The 16,150-nt window shown below is 54.6% G+C and overlaps 1 protein-coding gene and 1 long non-coding RNA gene across 3 annotated transcripts in view; one reads left to right on the top strand and one right to left on the bottom strand.

The window, feature by feature from the left end:
- The window catches only part of LOC112551831, a 34,500-nt gene that overhangs the window by 7,749 nt on the left and 10,601 nt on the right, over window positions 1-16,150 (bottom strand). Inside the window, exon 3 of one of the 2 annotated variants that reach the window (XR_003096136.1) lies at window positions 11,236-11,443. This is a non-coding gene — a long non-coding RNA (uncharacterized LOC112551831). The remainder of the gene's footprint in view (window positions 1-11,235; window positions 11,444-16,150) is intronic. The other variant, XR_003096135.1, reaches the window with a different exon arrangement.
- The window catches only part of HSPB1 (heat shock protein family B (small) member 1), a 6,395-nt gene continuing 2,857 nt past the window's right edge, over window positions 12,613-16,150 (top strand). The window contains exon 1 of the mRNA XM_006033234.3: window positions 12,613-13,087. Coding sequence (XP_006033296.1) covers window positions 12,688-13,087 — 400 coding nt within the window. The 5' untranslated portion in view covers window positions 12,613-12,687. The remainder of the gene's footprint in view (window positions 13,088-16,150) is intronic.

Raw genomic sequence — 16,150 nt, 5'->3', positions numbered from 1 at the left:
CCAAACCCCCCCCCGAACAAACCAAAACTGGGTTGATCAAAGCCAGAGGGTAGTCTACCCTTCTCTACAATGTATTAAAATACAGCTTCAGGAAGCAAAAACTAAATGGTCACTGAGCAACCAAGCAATTTGTTAACCAAAGAGTCAGACTGTCCCAGGGCCAGTTGTCTACACAGTGGTTTGTTATCTGCTGGCCCTCAGCACTAAGCCCCTTGGTAGGTGCAACTGGAAAGAAAAGATAAGGAGCTGAAGCTTTGATGAGGTTTATTAGGACATGTCCATTTCTAATAAACAAACCATGCCCTACAAATGCAGGTCATCAAATTGCTTTGCTCCCTGTGCTGCTGTCTACTCAAGCTAACCTCTTCCAAATGTGCGTGGATTAGACTGTGCAGGATGAAATGTGTGACTCGTCTCGTTTTTATAGGGATGGTTCTGTGGGCCAGAACCTCAGGTGGTGTAAACAGGGGCAACTCTATTGTATCTGAATGGCCGCACCCATTTCCACCCACTGAGAATCTGCCCTAATGTTTCACCCACCAGCAGTAAAATGGCTTCCCTGTGCACGTCCATCCCTGGATTTTTCTTCTTGTCAATTGTTACCATCACAGGCAAGTCTGAAGTGAAACCCCTTGCAAACATATCTAGTTTCAGCCAGCTCAGAAGAGGACAAGCCAGCTATTTGTCTTCTACTGTGGCAGCAGATGAAGTATCCTGCGCGAGACTGGCAGGCTGCAGGACAGAGGGATGGATGAACATAACAGAGTGGCTCTGTAAACCATCACTGAATGAAGCAAACCAGTGCATGACCTGTGGAGCAGGCCAGTGCTCTGAAGACATCAGGCACTCCCCCGTTTGTAGTGGGTGTAACAAGCCTTCGCCACCAGATGTGGACGCAGACAGTTTAGCCAGGTTCAAAAACAGACTGGACACATTCTTGGAGGAAAGGGGCATCAGTAGCTATTGTGCCTGGGAGCGGGATGCAGCCTCTGAATCAGAACTTCCTAGACCTTAAATGCTGGAGGCTGCAAGTGAGAGAGGAACAGCGGGAAAAACCCTGGTCAGACCCAGTTCACTCTCCCTTTCAGCATCCACTCCCTGCCACTGCATGGCACAGGACACTGGGCAAGACGGACCTATGGTCTGACCCAGTTAATGGCAATTCGTATGGTTTTCAAAACACCAGAGCAGGTTTCCCCTTGCAATTACAGACCCATTGGAATTAAGACTCCATTGAACGGTGGATCAGGCCCAGACATGGCTTCTTTGAACATCACTCTTGAACTTCCCCCTCTCAGTAGAGGAAGGGCATGCTTTTCCCTGGTGAGGATGATGGTAGTGTATATGGACTGCAGCCAGGGGGACAGCCCTTCCTCAGCCAGGCTGCGAGGGGTAAAAATACCTGTGAGGGATTACCTCGTCTTACAGCCTTTTTGTTTGGCTCCATGTCCCAGCACTCAAACCTAAGAATAAAACACATCCTGTCCTAGCCTTGAGAGTACACCACAGTGACAATGACTGGGAGAGCGTGCCCTCAAGCTCTGGGGAATCTCAAGAATTTACCTTTTGCATTTCATGCCCCTGTTTGTGCCTGAGTGGGAGCCTTCCTCCAGACCTTCTCTTTAATCTCCACCACATAATGTGGCAGACACAGCCTTCAAAGGTAGGGATGGACCTACCCTCCTTGCCAGTTTTTTCCAGACTATTGGCTGATGCTTTTGCCCCAGTCAAACCTCCCAAGCAATGGGCTTCTATGAGTTCCCATGGGAGATTGTTCCACAACCCAACAAAGGCAATGTTTCTTCCTTTCTAGAAGAAATGATCATACCATGTTAAAAGCGGTATCTGAGTTATGCCCAGCCATGTTCACAGCCCATGACTGGTCACAAATGCAGCTTGCCAGTCATTTCTACCAGGATGGGCCTTTAACATTGACAGGGGATGTGGTCTGTGTGAGCTGAAAGAGTGGCCTCTTTTCATCCTGTCAACCCTTCTCACAGCTCTGCTGGAATCCATCAGCATCTCTATATCTCTTTCTGGGTGGTGTGCTTCCCTTGTCCTTCCGTGAACACACTGCCTGACAAGGCTGGATGTAGCACCATGTCTCAACGTGTATTTGTGATATTCCCAGGGGAGGGAAGCAACGCTTTGTTGTGTTAAACAATTTCATTCCCAGAACAGTTAAGCTAATGGTTAGGCTCCTACACAAACATCAAGAAAGGAAAGTGCTTTTAAAAGTGTTTTCATATATTATGTTTGGCCAACTTTCACCCTGACTTCCTGCAGGTAAGGTTAATTTCTGCTTGTGTTTCCTAAAAGGGACAATACACCAATAAAGAAACCTCCTCCCATGAGCACACACACATGAACACACCCCTCTGCACGTCCAGCGCATTCACGCAGAGACGTATTCAGACATACACATGCATGCGCGTGCGTGCAAACACACACTCTCCCCTCATCTCCTTCTGCTACCCTGCTTTGATCAGGCAGCCTCATGACAAGCACACCAGGGCGAGAATCAGGTATTATAACAGCAGCCGGGCCCTCCTCCCCAGTGGCGCACAATATGCTCCCCAGCCTTGTGGTCTTCTGCTCTGTCGAAGAAACCCAACAGCAGCAACACAGTGGACAAAGACGGTGCATCAGGGAAAATGTCCAGTCTTCCTCGAGTTCTTTTACAGTCTCTTGTCTCCTGCTCACCGGAGGGAGCTAACTGGAACAAATACTCTGTAGAAATACTTCAGTATTTTCCTCTCTCTCTCTCAATCTGTCTCTCGCGCTCTCTTTTTTTTCTGGATCGTGAGTACAGCTGTAGATTCAGTGAGCTGGTTCAATTACAATAAAATACACAGTATATATTGTAAAGGACTCATTGGACACCAAGTGGTCTGTTCTTGGAAAGTTCATTTGTGTGTTGTGCAAAGGATACACAACATGAACTGATGATCTATCTATCTATCTATCTATCGATCGCTGTTTTTCTTTCAGTCTCCACATCTCAGTCTCTCTTTCTCTCTCTCCAGTTAATCTCTGTCTAATCTCTCTCCATTGAGATAAAGCTTCCCACCATGTGATCAGCAAGCACCGTGGGTGCTCAGCTCCTGGCAGGATCAGGCTTTTTGTCCTTCTTTCCTGACTCCCTTCAGCTGCTTTTTTCCAGTGTTGCTGTTTCCATGGCAATGCTTGCTACTACAAGAGCAGATCCCCTGACAATAAGTCTAGATATACACTATGAACTGGAATTGGATGGGGGAAGGGGTAAAATACCATGGATGTGGCCATCAGCAAAGGGTGGCAGAGGTGAGGGTGGCAGGGGGTTAGTAATTATGACTTGGCACTAGACCCTAAAGCTGCTACTCTCTGCAAATGCCCAGGGCTTTGCCAGCAGGGCTTGCTGCTGCTGCAACTTACTTCAGCTCAGGCTCAGTCCACGCAGCCCAGCCTACCATCCTCTTCACCCTAAGTGCTTCGGATGCCATTGATGAGCTCCCAGTTCTAGAAGGGAGATAAGAAATGTGTCGCCAGTCAGCACAACACTGCAACCTGCATGAAGTCAGCTGGCACTTTTGACCTTGGGAGCTGGCAGTTTGATTTTCTTGTTTGTCATAGAGAGCATGGGGAGGGGATGGGGCCGCAGAAAGACACTAATGGGAAAGGAGCTCAAATGATGAATACAAAGATGGAATGACACCAAAAAAGAAGAGGACAGAGGGAGAAAAGCATTGCAATGCATCCCAATGTGCAGTGAGAGTTAGTCCCAGATGCTGAGGACTGTTCAGTGGTCTGTGGAGCTGGGTTGGTAGGCCTCAGGCTGTGGTAAGTCTCTCTTTTTCTATAGGACGTGCCATAGCTCAGAGTCAAGTGTTTGATCCAGGAATCCCTTGCAGAGGCCCAGTGTCCTGCAGATGATCAAACAAGTCCATTCTGCCTTCCAGCTGAGCAACAAAGTGGGCAAGTGTTCACATCGTGATAACCACCAGCACCACTAGCGCAGGCTGACCCTATGCTAACAGAAGACAAGCCAAAAGCTGGCTAGACCTTGGGGAGGAGGTATCACTGGTCCTTCCAGGAGAGAGCTGGGCCACACTAATAGAGTGGCATGAAGGCCACCTCTCCTGCCAAGAGCAGCTCTACTGAGCTGTCAGGCCAGCAAGCTGGTCAGGTTTAACACTTCATGGTAACAACCGCAGGCAGAGCCCACTTCCAGGAACAGCCCCTTGGGATGAACTTCAGGGAAGTGGCATGGTCCAAGGACGAGGGCACACACCTGTGAGTCCAACAGGGGCACTCTCTTCCTCTTTTTGCCATTGTCTGTCCTCCCACTTTGTCTCTTCAGACTGGAAACTCTTTGGGGCATTGGCTGCCTCTGCCTGGGTTTGTATAGCACACAGCATGATACAGCCCTAATTTGGAGTGTGCTGCTAGATGCTCACACCATCTGAGCAGCACTAAACCCTTGCATGGGGAGAGGCCTGATAAAAGCATCTGGTTTGGAAATAGTCATTTTCAAGTGCCCATGCAACTGGATCACAAACCATGTGCGGCATTGGTGAGGCCGCAGAAGGAGTACTGCGTCCAGTTTTGGGCGCCGCACTTCAAGAGGGATGTGGATAACCTTGAGAGGGTTCAGAGGAGGGCTGCTCATATGGTTGAGGGCCAGCAGGTAAGACCCTATGAAGACAGACTGAGGGACCTGAATCTCTTCAGCCTACACAAGAGGCGGAGAGGTGATCTTGTGGCTGGCTACAAACTCATCAGGGGTGGGTCAGCAGGGAATAGGGGATACTCTGTTTACCAGGGTGCCCCTCAGGGTTACCAGAAATAATGGCCACAAACTGAAGGAGAATAGATTTCGATTGAACATAAGGAAGAAATTCTTTATGGTAAGGGTAGCCAAAATATGGAATGGGCTTCCAAGGGAGGTGGTGCTTTTCCCTACCTTGGAGGTGTTCAAGAAGAGATTAGACAGGCATCTGGCTGGGTTACTTAACCTCAGCGCTCTTTCCTGCCTGGAGCAGGGTGACCTGCCAGGTCCCTTCTGACCCTAGAAATCTATGAAATCTATGTGGTGAAATTAAAGTCATGGTGCAAGGGACCCTCATCATCTGGCTGGGAAAGTGGAAGTAGGACCAGCTTCCCAGAGCTCAATACTCCATGAGGCTTGCCCATGGTTAGCACCTCTGCCCCCAGGAGCACAAGGGTGGTTCAGGCCCCATTGCATTGCTGCTGCCAGCACCAGTCAAGGCACTCCTCTGTGGCAGCCAGGGCTGGTGATGTGGTCTCCTGCCTGCCAGCTGCTGAAGTACAGATTGTTTCATACCAGGCTTTTCTGAGGGATTTTTCTCACCTAGTCTCTACACCCTGGCCCTACAGCAGCTTGCCCGGTGTCACTCTGGATTAGCTCCTGGCACAAGTAGTGTGTGGCAGTCAAGACAATGAGTGTGTGTAGCAGCCCAAGAAGCAAACTGTGAGCTGGGACAATGAGTCCCAGCTCAGGGACAGAGAGAGACTGGAGATTCAGGAGTCTGTGGCTGAGCTGCTGGGCTGCAAGGTGAAGCCTGAGGGAGGAAGGACCAGAGAGCTTGAAGCTGCCTTTGCACCCTCCTGATCCTGGGCTGCTTTGGGAGCCAAAACAACCCTCATGTAAATTTGGGCTGACCTGATGTTCAGTGATGGGGCAGCTCCTGCCCCAGAGAGCTCCCAGGTCCAAAAGGGAAACAGAGATGAGACAAGATGCAACAGAGAAAGGTCTGGATGGCAAAGAAGAGGTGGCTGTCAGCACACAGTGGAGAGAAGCTACTGGGAGATGCCCTGAGGGAGCATCTCAGCTCAGATGGGATTCCTACAGACCCACCACTGAAGAGGGGCAGCACACTCACCACCCCCTGCCTGCCTGAAGTTCATGGACTTAGAGACAGGTCAGGGGGGAAGGGACCTCCAGAAGTCATCTAGTCCAACCCCCTGCCTGAGGCAGGATCATCCCTCGCCAAACCATCCCATACACCATAATCTAAACTCTGTGTAAAAGTGCTGTCAACCCTGACAGAACAACAGACATCACACCCAAACCTGCCACAGGGGAAGTGGGGGATGGCAGTGGGCAAGGTCCTGCTTCTGTAAAACATTGCTAATAGGTGCTCGAGAGATCCCAGGTAGGTGGCCACCCCCCGCGAGGAAGACAAAACCCACCACAGTCTGTATCAATCTACCATGGGGTAAAATTCCTCCCTGACCCCAAATATGATGATCAGTCAGACCCTGAGTGGAAGGGAAAGACCCTTTCGTCTTAGCAGGAGCATTGGCATATCCCATTCACAATCCTAAACCTTGGCTCCAGCCAACACCCGGGGCCTCTTGAGGAAGGCCTGGACCAACGTGTGTAGCAGCAAGCAGGGGAGGGGGCTATGGCCTTGCTCTCACCCTGCCCCTTCAGGCAGCTGGTGTCTACTGGGGTTCTAGGTATGGGCAGCTGGTGCCACCTTAGTCGGGGGGGGGGGCACATGCCCCCTAGCGACTGGGGGGGGTCCCCCCACAGCCAATCTTGCCAACCGAGAAGTCTTTCCCCCCCGCCCATCGCCTAAGCAGGGAATGCGGTCTACCGAGGGGGCAACAGCACTCTCAGGGGGTGCACATCTACCCCCGTGCACCCTGTCTGCATCGCCACTGGTTCTAGGACAGAGCAACCTTGGGCTCCCAGGGGCATCACAGAAGCTGCTATTGCTCAGTCCTGCTCAAAGGCCTCTCCTGTTGGAAGGTTTCAGTGTAGAGAAGCAGTGACAGCACGGGGCCAGGTCCTGGGGTAAAGCCACGATCCCTGCCCAAAGAACCGGTGCCCATCCCCATGATGTGGGGAACAGATCATGCCTGGGACAGAGGAAATAGGGCAGCAGGGCTGGCCCCACCACTACAGCGGCTGGCACCACGGTCCGCTGAGTTCTCGCAGCCTTGCTCCAATGCCCATGGGCATGAACCCAAGAAAACGCCTCAAGCCTTGGCTCTTTGTCACCCATTCCCTCCAAAACCATGAGGGGGCCTCAGAAAAGAACCAAAATAAAACCCTATTAGAAGAAACCCAGGGCACTTCAGGGGGCTGGCCTAGGTCCCCAGCTAGCCCTTGATGCCTGACATCCATGCAGTGGGACAGCGATGGATGGGGGGGACCCAGGGCCACCATTGCAAGAAAACCTCTGCATCCTCTAGTTGAGTCACTGCCTCCTTCACCTCTCGCCTGGGGGAAGGCATGAGACAGCGGGGAACCCAGCACGCAGATCTCTGGGCTGCCCATGAGACAGGATGTTTCCAAAGGCTGGACTTGTGCTGCGGAGGTACCATGAAGGGGAGACTGATCACAGGTGCTCCCCGTAACCAGACGCTACGCCCCTCAGCACTGAGGCTGAGAAGGGACCTGGCCCAGCAGCCAGGGGATGGAGCAGCAGGTCCCCGGGGCTGGTGGGAAGCAGCTGGGTGCGTACCAGCGCCTCGCCAGCAGGGGAAGCTGGGCTGCAGGATGTCAGGCCTTGGCTGGCAGCAGCTGGAAGGTTCCCGCAGCAGGCGGCACGGCGTTCCGGGAACAGACTCCCCCGCTGGGAGGTGCGGGGGCGGGAAGGCGCTGGCCCATTCCCAGGACCACTGCCCCCCTGCCACGGCCAGCCTCCTCATCACGCTCTATTATAACTGCAGCTGTAAGAGCAGCGTGCGGCGCCGCAGATGGGCCCTGTCAATCTCCTGTGATTGAGGCAAAAAGCAATATTAGCTTCCCCCCCGCAGCCCCGCCTCCAGCCCTGGCAGTGCCCAGACAGCAACAAGGGACCTAGCCGTGCCCTCACTGTCACCTTGCAGGGCTGCCGGCCACCCCAGACAGGCTCTGGCCTTGCCCTCATGCCCCCACTACCGCAACCCAGAGCTAGCTGTGAGCAGACAGCTGCCCACATGCCGCACTTGCTAATGAGTCTGGAACTATGGCTGCAGGTGGCTGGGCTCAGACTGGCCCATGCAGGGGCAGCCACTGTGTGGGCAGGAGGATACTAGCTCCATGCACTGATGCTGTGTGGGCAGCCTCTGCTCTTGCAGGGTGAGGATGGTGGGGGAGCTGCAAAGCCACAGAACTGCTCCCCTCCATCGCTCTGCTGGCCCGCCTCAGCCACCCCCCCGAAGGGGTCAGCTCACGGGACCCACAGCCCCCTTGGTGGGCTTCTCCAGGCTCTGCCCCCAGCCAGTGCAGCAGTCTGCATCTGGGGTGCCCAGCCAGAATGGTCCCTTGCCTTGCCTTGGCCTAAAAATTGTGGGAAATCAGGCCCCTACACACATTGCAGGAGCCTGTCTGGCGGCAGCAGGGTTGGGGAGGGCCCTGCCTGTCCACACCCATAGGCTTCATGCCCCAGTCTGCACCTGGGACTGGACTTGCCCCCCAGACTGACTGTAAGCTGGCACCAAAGGGGCTGCTCCAAAGGAGGCCTCCGCAGATGCCAGGGAGGACATGGCAGCTGACTACAGAGCAGACCATGGGGGCACTCAGCCTCTCCCCTGTAGCCTGGGGACCATTAATGTCCCCACCCTGCCCATAGACACCTTCACAGGCTGGAAGGTAGTAAGTCTAATCCAGCTGTGGCTCAACACACCCTGCAGAGCCCGGCTGAAGGGCTCCTCAGAGACCTAAGACAAAGTGCAAGGTGGCTGCCCCAGCCCATCATGAAAGAGTCTGTCGGGGTGCCCATAAAGAGGCCACAGGTGCCCACTGCAAGCACAGCTGGGCTGGCAGGCCAGCTCAAACCTGTGCTGCTGGCTCAGGTGACTAGGAAGCTTTCAGGGCTGAATCTGTGGGAAGCAGAGGGAAGGAGGGGCTGGGGCAGTATGGGCAGAGCCGCAGTTGGAAGGAGGAAGGAGTGGCTGGAAATTGCACAGGGGCCTGGGGTTATAAATCATCCTGCCTTCACAGCGCTGAGCACTGGCTCCCAGGATGTCGAGCAGCTGCAGGGCAGCAGATGGGCTCTGACTTTGAACGAGTGTCTCCCATGTGAGAAAGGGCATCAGCTCCAGGACACAAAGATGGGTGAAGGCAAGTAACTGTGCACTGGACAGTCACTGCCAGATGGGGCACTGGATAGCAGGGGCACCTCGGCCTGTGGAGCCTAAACCAACAAGCTGGGGAAGAAGGGGACCAGCTGGCACATCATGCCGTTGATGGAAAAGGCCGTGTGCAGCTCACATGGGCACAGCTCCACACTGGCAGAAAAGCACTGGCAAGGTGGGGAATAGGGCTGGCAGCCCATCATGGGGTATAACAAGCCCTGGGCCCTGACAGCCCCCCTGAAGGCTGACTCCACCCTTCCCTGTGCACTTTAGCTCCAGGAAAGGGTCCTGTAACCCCATCTTGCTCCAGTACCTACATGGTGCTTCACTGTTGTTCCTGGCTTTCAGGAGGGCGAACGTCATCCAGCCACCCACGGCCCAAGCTGCCCTGGCCTTATCTACCCACTTCCCCCCCTCCTCTGCTGCCACTTATCCACCAGCCGATCCAACCCCCCAGCCCAGCCACGTGCTCATGACTCACCCACCCTTCCCTCAGCCACCCACTGAACCCTCGTGCTCACCCTCCTCCCCTTCGCTCTGCACTGCCTGACCTCAGCCCGCTTGCTAGGTTATGAGCACCTGCAGTTTCTGACGTCACCATCTGCAAACACAGCGACCCCTACCCTGGCACATGCTGTCAGCACAGCAGCTGCCAAAGAGAGGTTTTTTTCCAGCCTGAACAAAAACAGCCACCACCGCTCAAATGCAACCTGACCAATTGCAACACAGTAGGGGGGAGCGCAGCAAGGACACTTGCGGGCAGTCCTGCTGCTTTGTACCTCAACAAAGCCCTTCTCTCACCATGGGTGACTGGTGCCGCCTTAGTCAGGAGGGGCACATGCCCCCCCTGTGACCAGTCCAGCCGACCGGGGCTGGAGCCACTTCTGGGAGCAGCTGCAGCAATCAGCCGGTGCCTGCAGGGGGGCACCAGTGCTCCCACCTGCCCATTGCCTAAGCAACGAGCGTGGCTGGGCAGGGGGGTGCACCGGCACTCTCAGGGGTGCGTGTCCACCCCCTATGCATCGCCACTGTCTCTCACCATGACACACAAACACACACGTGTCACTTGTTCCCCTTGAACCCTCTGCAGATTGTATATAAAATGTGAAATCACAGACTCTGTTCAAGCCAGATAAAGGCCAAGCAGCCCCTGGAGAGTCCTGCTCATTTAACCATTGGCCAACAAGCTGTGCCTTTGCATTACATGTATGCTGCAGCAGTTTTGAGGCACCAGCTGAGACCAGTGGCCTGTTGCCCTTGAGCTGGCACAGCAAGATAAAGTAACTTGGCCAAAGTCAGCTGTGGCAGAGCCTGGAGACTCCCAAGCCTGTGCCTTCGCCATCAGGCATAGTCTAGCCTGCCATGCTAGAGGTGCTGGGAGAAGCTCATCCCGGAGAAAGAGAGCTACCGACCTTGCCTAGCGTTCCTCAAGGGTAAACATGAGCCTCGTCCAAGCTGCCTCTGGGGTCTGGGCAGACAGCTGTAAGAGTGTCCTCAAGGCCAAAGCCTTTCATGTCTCTGTGGTCCAGACATGGTAAGTGTATCTGAGCAGCGGCCCTGTGAGCTCTCCTAATGAACATAGATAGGGAAAGTTGGAAGGGGGTTCAGAGAAGAATTAGGAAAAGGGCCAAGAGGCCGGAGGGACTGCGGCCTGCTTGCCAAGGGCTAACTGAGAACAGCTAAAGGAGAACAGGCCATCTGCTGGGAAGGGTCATTCTGGAAGGTGTAGAGACCCAGGAGAGAAGAGCTGTTTATAACACAGAGTAATGGCGTTGGCATGTAACTAATAGGGGACTGAGACTGAAAGGCAGGGAAAGCTTCCCTAGGCTGGGATGGCTTGGACTGCAGCGGGTACAGAAGATGGTATGTGCACATATGAACGATGTGCACATGAGGGGTGGTTGCAGGGGCTTCCCTGATCACTCGATCATAGGGCCACCACATACCTCAACTCATCCGGCCAGGAAAACCCTCCAGGCACCACCTCTGAGAGGGGTCGGTCGCCCGGCAGTGGGTAGGAAACGGTGGGAACCCGCTGCTTAGCTCGGTGTGAAATGCAGGTCATTTGAACACATCTGTGACAGACAGCCCTTCCCGTTCAGTTCCTGAGCGAACTGAGAGGATGTGATAGGACAGCCAGCCAGGCTGGCAAGCGAAGCTTACCTCCGTCCACCTTGCCAAGATTTTCGAGCCTGCAGGCTGGAAGACGAGCAGCGCCGCAGCCCGGTGTGACTCAGGACCTAGAAGATTCCAGGCAGGGACACGCGGCCAAATCCTGCGCTGGCCTCGGCTGGCACGGCTCCATCCGCTCCGATGGGACGGCATCAGCTTACACCACCGGGGAGTTTGGCCAAGCATGCTGTAAGAGATGCTGAGAGAACAGTTAAGAAGCGGGGATTTGGGACAACATGAGCTGGGCCACGTGACACCGGAGGATTCTGGGAGAGAAAATCGCTCCTCTCATTAGACTGATGGGCAAGGGTGGCTTATGGGCTCACGGCACTGGCCCAGCTATTACTGAAGCCAGCTGGAGCCTTACACTTCTTATCAGTTGGAGCAAAGTTAGGACAACAGTGAATGCTTTTAAAAATACCTTTCTCTATTTTAAAAGGCTTTATTTTGTGGGAATCTTTGAAGGTGATCTGAAATGAAAAAAAGAGGTCTGTGCCCTTCTTTGTGTCTGCAGGATGCACAGAGAAAGCTCAGGCTCATTTGATCTTTTTCCATTTGTCTTCTCGAGCCTGTTTCACTTGGAACGCGCAAGAAATGCCTGGAAACATGGCTGGCTTCTGGTATTAGAAATATCATCGAAGTAACACACCCGGGGCTCAGTGCAGGGGCACTTGGTGAAATGGAGTGGTCGATATTCGACAAAGGGTCAGACTAGGCAACTAGATAGTTGCTTCTAGTTTTAAAACTATGAGAATCTGTAAATTTGAATTAAGAGGGTTAGGAAGGGTTTTTACTGCTCTGAGAGTCTAAAATTTGGGGGCTTTGCTTTTGTTAAGCCCCTTATTTAACTCAGACCCCTGAGAAACACTGGGGAGAAAAGATTTCTTTGTTAAAAATGTAACATTCTTCCCTGAAGGAAGGGCTGAGAAAGCTCATGGCACACATCCAATTCCTCCTGCTGCCAAATCAGACTTGGTGTCCCTGAGATTTGAGAGGAACAAAGAGCTGAAGGCAGAGAGACATCCATCCTGGCTTGCTCTGTCAACAGTGAAGCAGCAAATTCTCTGCCAAGACCAACGGGGGTGCCAGCGTCCCTTCCAGAAGGAATCGCCCCACCCTGCTCCTGACCCATCTTGCATTGTGCGGTGTGATCGATGCTGCTCTCAGGCTGGGGAGCTGTCCCGCTCCCCCCACCCTCTCCTTTGGACAGAGGGCAGCTGTAAGATGACAAACAGACTGGGAGTAAGTTGGCAGAGTCCAGGCCTGACTGATGTTCATCAGCAGTTACACGGCCCTGGTGTAATTTCCATTAATAGTGAGCTGAAATTCTTGGCTAAAAATAACTGGCTGCCTCTTCATAAGGGGCTGGCGGGAGGCAGCTGCTCCGTACAGACAGAGCTCGCTTTGCCGGGCTGCTGAGGTGGGACCTGCAGGAAGCCCAACATGTCGGAGCGCCGAGTGCCCTTCACCTTCCTTCGCGGCCCCAGCTGGGACCCCTTCCGGGACTGGTACCAGGGCAGCCGCCTCTTTGACCAGTCCTTCGGGATGCCTCACATCCCCGAGGACTGGTACAAGTGGCCCAGTGGCACCAGCTGGCCAGGCTACTTCCGCTTCATGCCCAGCCAAGCTGCTGCACCCATGGTCGCCGCTGCTGCCAGCCCTATCATCACCTCGCCCACTGCCAGCAGCATTGACTACAGTCAGGCCCTGAGCCGCCAGCTCAGCCGTGGCATCTCGGAGATCCGGCAGACCTCAGAGAGCTGGAAGGTCACCCTAGATGTCAACCATTTTGCCCCAGAGGAGCTGGTGGTGAAGACCAAGGATGGCATTGTAGAGATCACTGGTGAGTGCTGCCTTTAGCTTCTCCTGTCTTGGGCTGGAGCACAATTGGCCTCCCATGGGAGCCTTTCTATGAACCCATTCCTCACCTTATGCCTGCTGCATGTGTAACTCAGTGGCCAGCCTGAGCTACCTGTCCCCTCCCAGGCCAGATCTGTGAGGCTGTTGCAGCTCCCACCTAGCATTGCCAGCCCTTTGGCTTGCACAGTCATAATGATCTTGTCAGCTCTAGAGACCCCCAGATCCTATCCCCAGATCTGATCACCGGCCCCAAGCCTCTAGATTTCGCCCAGTTGCAGGGCGGGGGGTGCATGTTGGCAGTGCTGGCTGTCTTGTGTCATTGCAATGCTAGACCTAGAGGGAAGCTGGGGTGGCCTCACTCCAGTGCCTGCCCCTCTGCAAAGCTGGCAGCTGAGGCCTCCATTTCCCCTGGCTCCTTTCTCAGCCAGACCCCTGCCTCCTCTTCCCTTCTCCTCCTGACCTCGCTGCCTTGCTGAACTAGATAACAGCCCAGGGTGAGTTGCTCCCTCTGCTTTCAGCATGGGGGAGTTGTTGGCTCAGGTCCCTCCTTGGTGTAACTCCTGAGGGGGTTTAGTCCAAAGATGGTAGAGAAGAAAGAGCCCCACCTGCCTCAGCTCTACAAAGTCCCTGGACCTGGGAATGGAGGAAGGAGTTGATGTGGGGATCAGATCAATTATTCAATCCATTTCATTATTTTTAAAGTAGCCCTAGCAGCTTAAACCCATGGTGCAGGGCACGATACACTCACACAGGTGAACAGCAGCTCCTGCCCCCAGAGAGCCCCCAAAGGGCAGGGGAGGGAGACTGAGGCCCAGAGCTGGACAGGGACTTGCCTAAGGTGACACAGTAGGTCAGTGGCAGAGGTAGGACTAAGACAGAAGCCATTCTCCCTGCCACAGCCACCTGCCTGCACTGTCTCTCAAGGCCCTGGAAGTCTTACCCACAACCCAGGGCTTATCCCAGGTGATGAGCAATCCAGCACCAATGGACCTGCTGGGCAGAGCTGCCCCAGATGCAGCAGTTGTCACTTTGGGGGAATCATGTGAACACAAATCACATTCCTTCCACCCTTTCTCCCCCACCCGATCCACATCAGCGCAAGAGCTGACCAGCACATTCACAGTCCTGGATCTCATCAGAGAAATGTGGGTGAAGGAGGGAATGGTAATGAAATACCTCCCCCACCCGCAGTCCTCAACCAGTCCTACTCAGTCTCCCTTCCTCAAAGTCTAATGGAAAACTCAGTGTACAATCATCAGACTCGATGATCTGTTGAGGGTCCTTCCGACCCCAGCATCTATGAATCGATGAATCACCTGAACCCCCAACACATTCAACCAGGTTTCAACCCAACCCAAAGAAACCAACAAAGCTTTGACCTATAGCTTGGCCTGATTGCCTATGAATCGTCCCCTCCCCTACTTTGTTCAGGGACTCTTTCAAACCACAGTCTTTTTGAGCCAGATCCCCAACCAGGGTAGACAGGCAGAGCAACATCGATTTCAATAGTGCTATATCCATTTACAACCAGTGAAAAGCTGACACTGCATTCAGGGTTTACTGGGAAGCCCAGAGCCAGGTGAGTGGCTGCACATATATTTTATTTTTTTTTGTAAAGCAGTTGCCCTGTTTTCTCATTAAATGCTCCCCTGGTGACCAGGACTGTATCTGTGGATAACAAGGAGCTGGCTGGCAGTGAGCCCATTAATTCCCTTCTGAGGGCTCCTTTGCCTTTAAAGCAATATAAGAGCACTGATCTGTCAAACTAACCGTGAGAGCCATCCCCTGAGCACATGCTACACCTGAGCTGCAGCCATCAGGAGCTCTGATTAGACAGAAGATCATCAAACGTGACAGCCAGCAGTGTCATCTGCTGTCATGATTTTTAAGCCCCTGAATTGACACAATCCAGGCCCTTCTAGACTCCATCCCACAATATGCCAGACCTAGGCAGCCACTGGAAAACCCTGCAATGGGCTCCTTTGTGATGAAACCAGTGAATGGTTGGTAGCGGGTTGCTGGAAGGTGGTAGATAATGGATGACTGAAAAGAATGGCTCCGAGTCAAGTCAAACCAGGCGCCACACACAGGGGCGAATTAACGCAAGAGCCCGTGGGGCCTGGGCCCAGGGACCCCTGCCAATCAGGGGCCCCCTGGGCACCAGGGGCAGCACAGCCCAGGCAGGCATCCTGGCAGCAGGCATCCGGGGCAGGCAGCGCGGTGCTCCTCCCCTCAGCCAGGCCATGCAGGTGCAGGTGGTGGCAGCTTACCAGGGCTGTCTGTTGCCAGGAGGCCCCACGGGCAGCCCCACTCCCATTTCTGTTCTCTGCCGTCTGCGGACAGCCACCAGCACCAGCACCAGTACCGCTGAAACAGGATGGGACAGGACATCGGGGCTGGCAGAGAGGTGGGCGGTCAGCCAAGGGCAGCACAGAGCCCATGCCCCACCTCCCCCCAAGCCAGCTTCAGCCCAGGCCTGTCCCACAACGCTGGAGGACCACAGCCCCGGCAGTGTAACACCTGCCAGGTGGAGGGGCCAGCCTGGGTCGGGACTGGGGCCGCCTTCACCACAGTGGCACTTGCCCCCTGGCTCACCCTGAACATGCCAAGGAGGCTGGGCGGGCTCAGCCACAGCCCCCTGGAGGGCACAGAGACAACTCGCCCTCGCCAGGCAACGAAGCGCTTGGAGCAGGGGCTATGCCCTGCTGCCATTTTCCCAGCCGGGGCAGGGGGGGCAATGCAGGCGCGGCTAGCTCCAGACAGAAGGGGGCAAATGGCAGCGGGGCATAGCCCCCGCTCCCAGTGCTGCTATGCCCGCATCAGGGCTGGGAGCGGGGGCTCTGCCCTGCTGCTGCTTGCCAGCTGGCATGCAAGGGGGCAGGCACTGTCGCTGCTTGCCAGCTGGCACGGGATGCAAGGGGGGGCATGGGATGCGGGTGTGGCAGCACTGGGAGCAGGGGCTATGCCCTGCTGCTGCCTGCCCCTTCCACCCGGAGCGAGCTGTGCCCACATCCCACCCCCACCCCACCCTGTCTGCGCAATACGC

The sequence above is a fragment of the Alligator sinensis genome, unplaced genomic scaffold (genome assembly GCF_000455745.1).
Source record: "Alligator sinensis unplaced genomic scaffold, ASM45574v1 scaffold1420_1, whole genome shotgun sequence".
Lineage (NCBI taxonomy): Eukaryota > Metazoa > Chordata > Crocodylia > Alligatoridae > Alligator > Alligator sinensis.
Note: the sequence above shows the minus strand (reverse complement) of the source record. Positions and strands in the feature narration are given on the sequence as shown.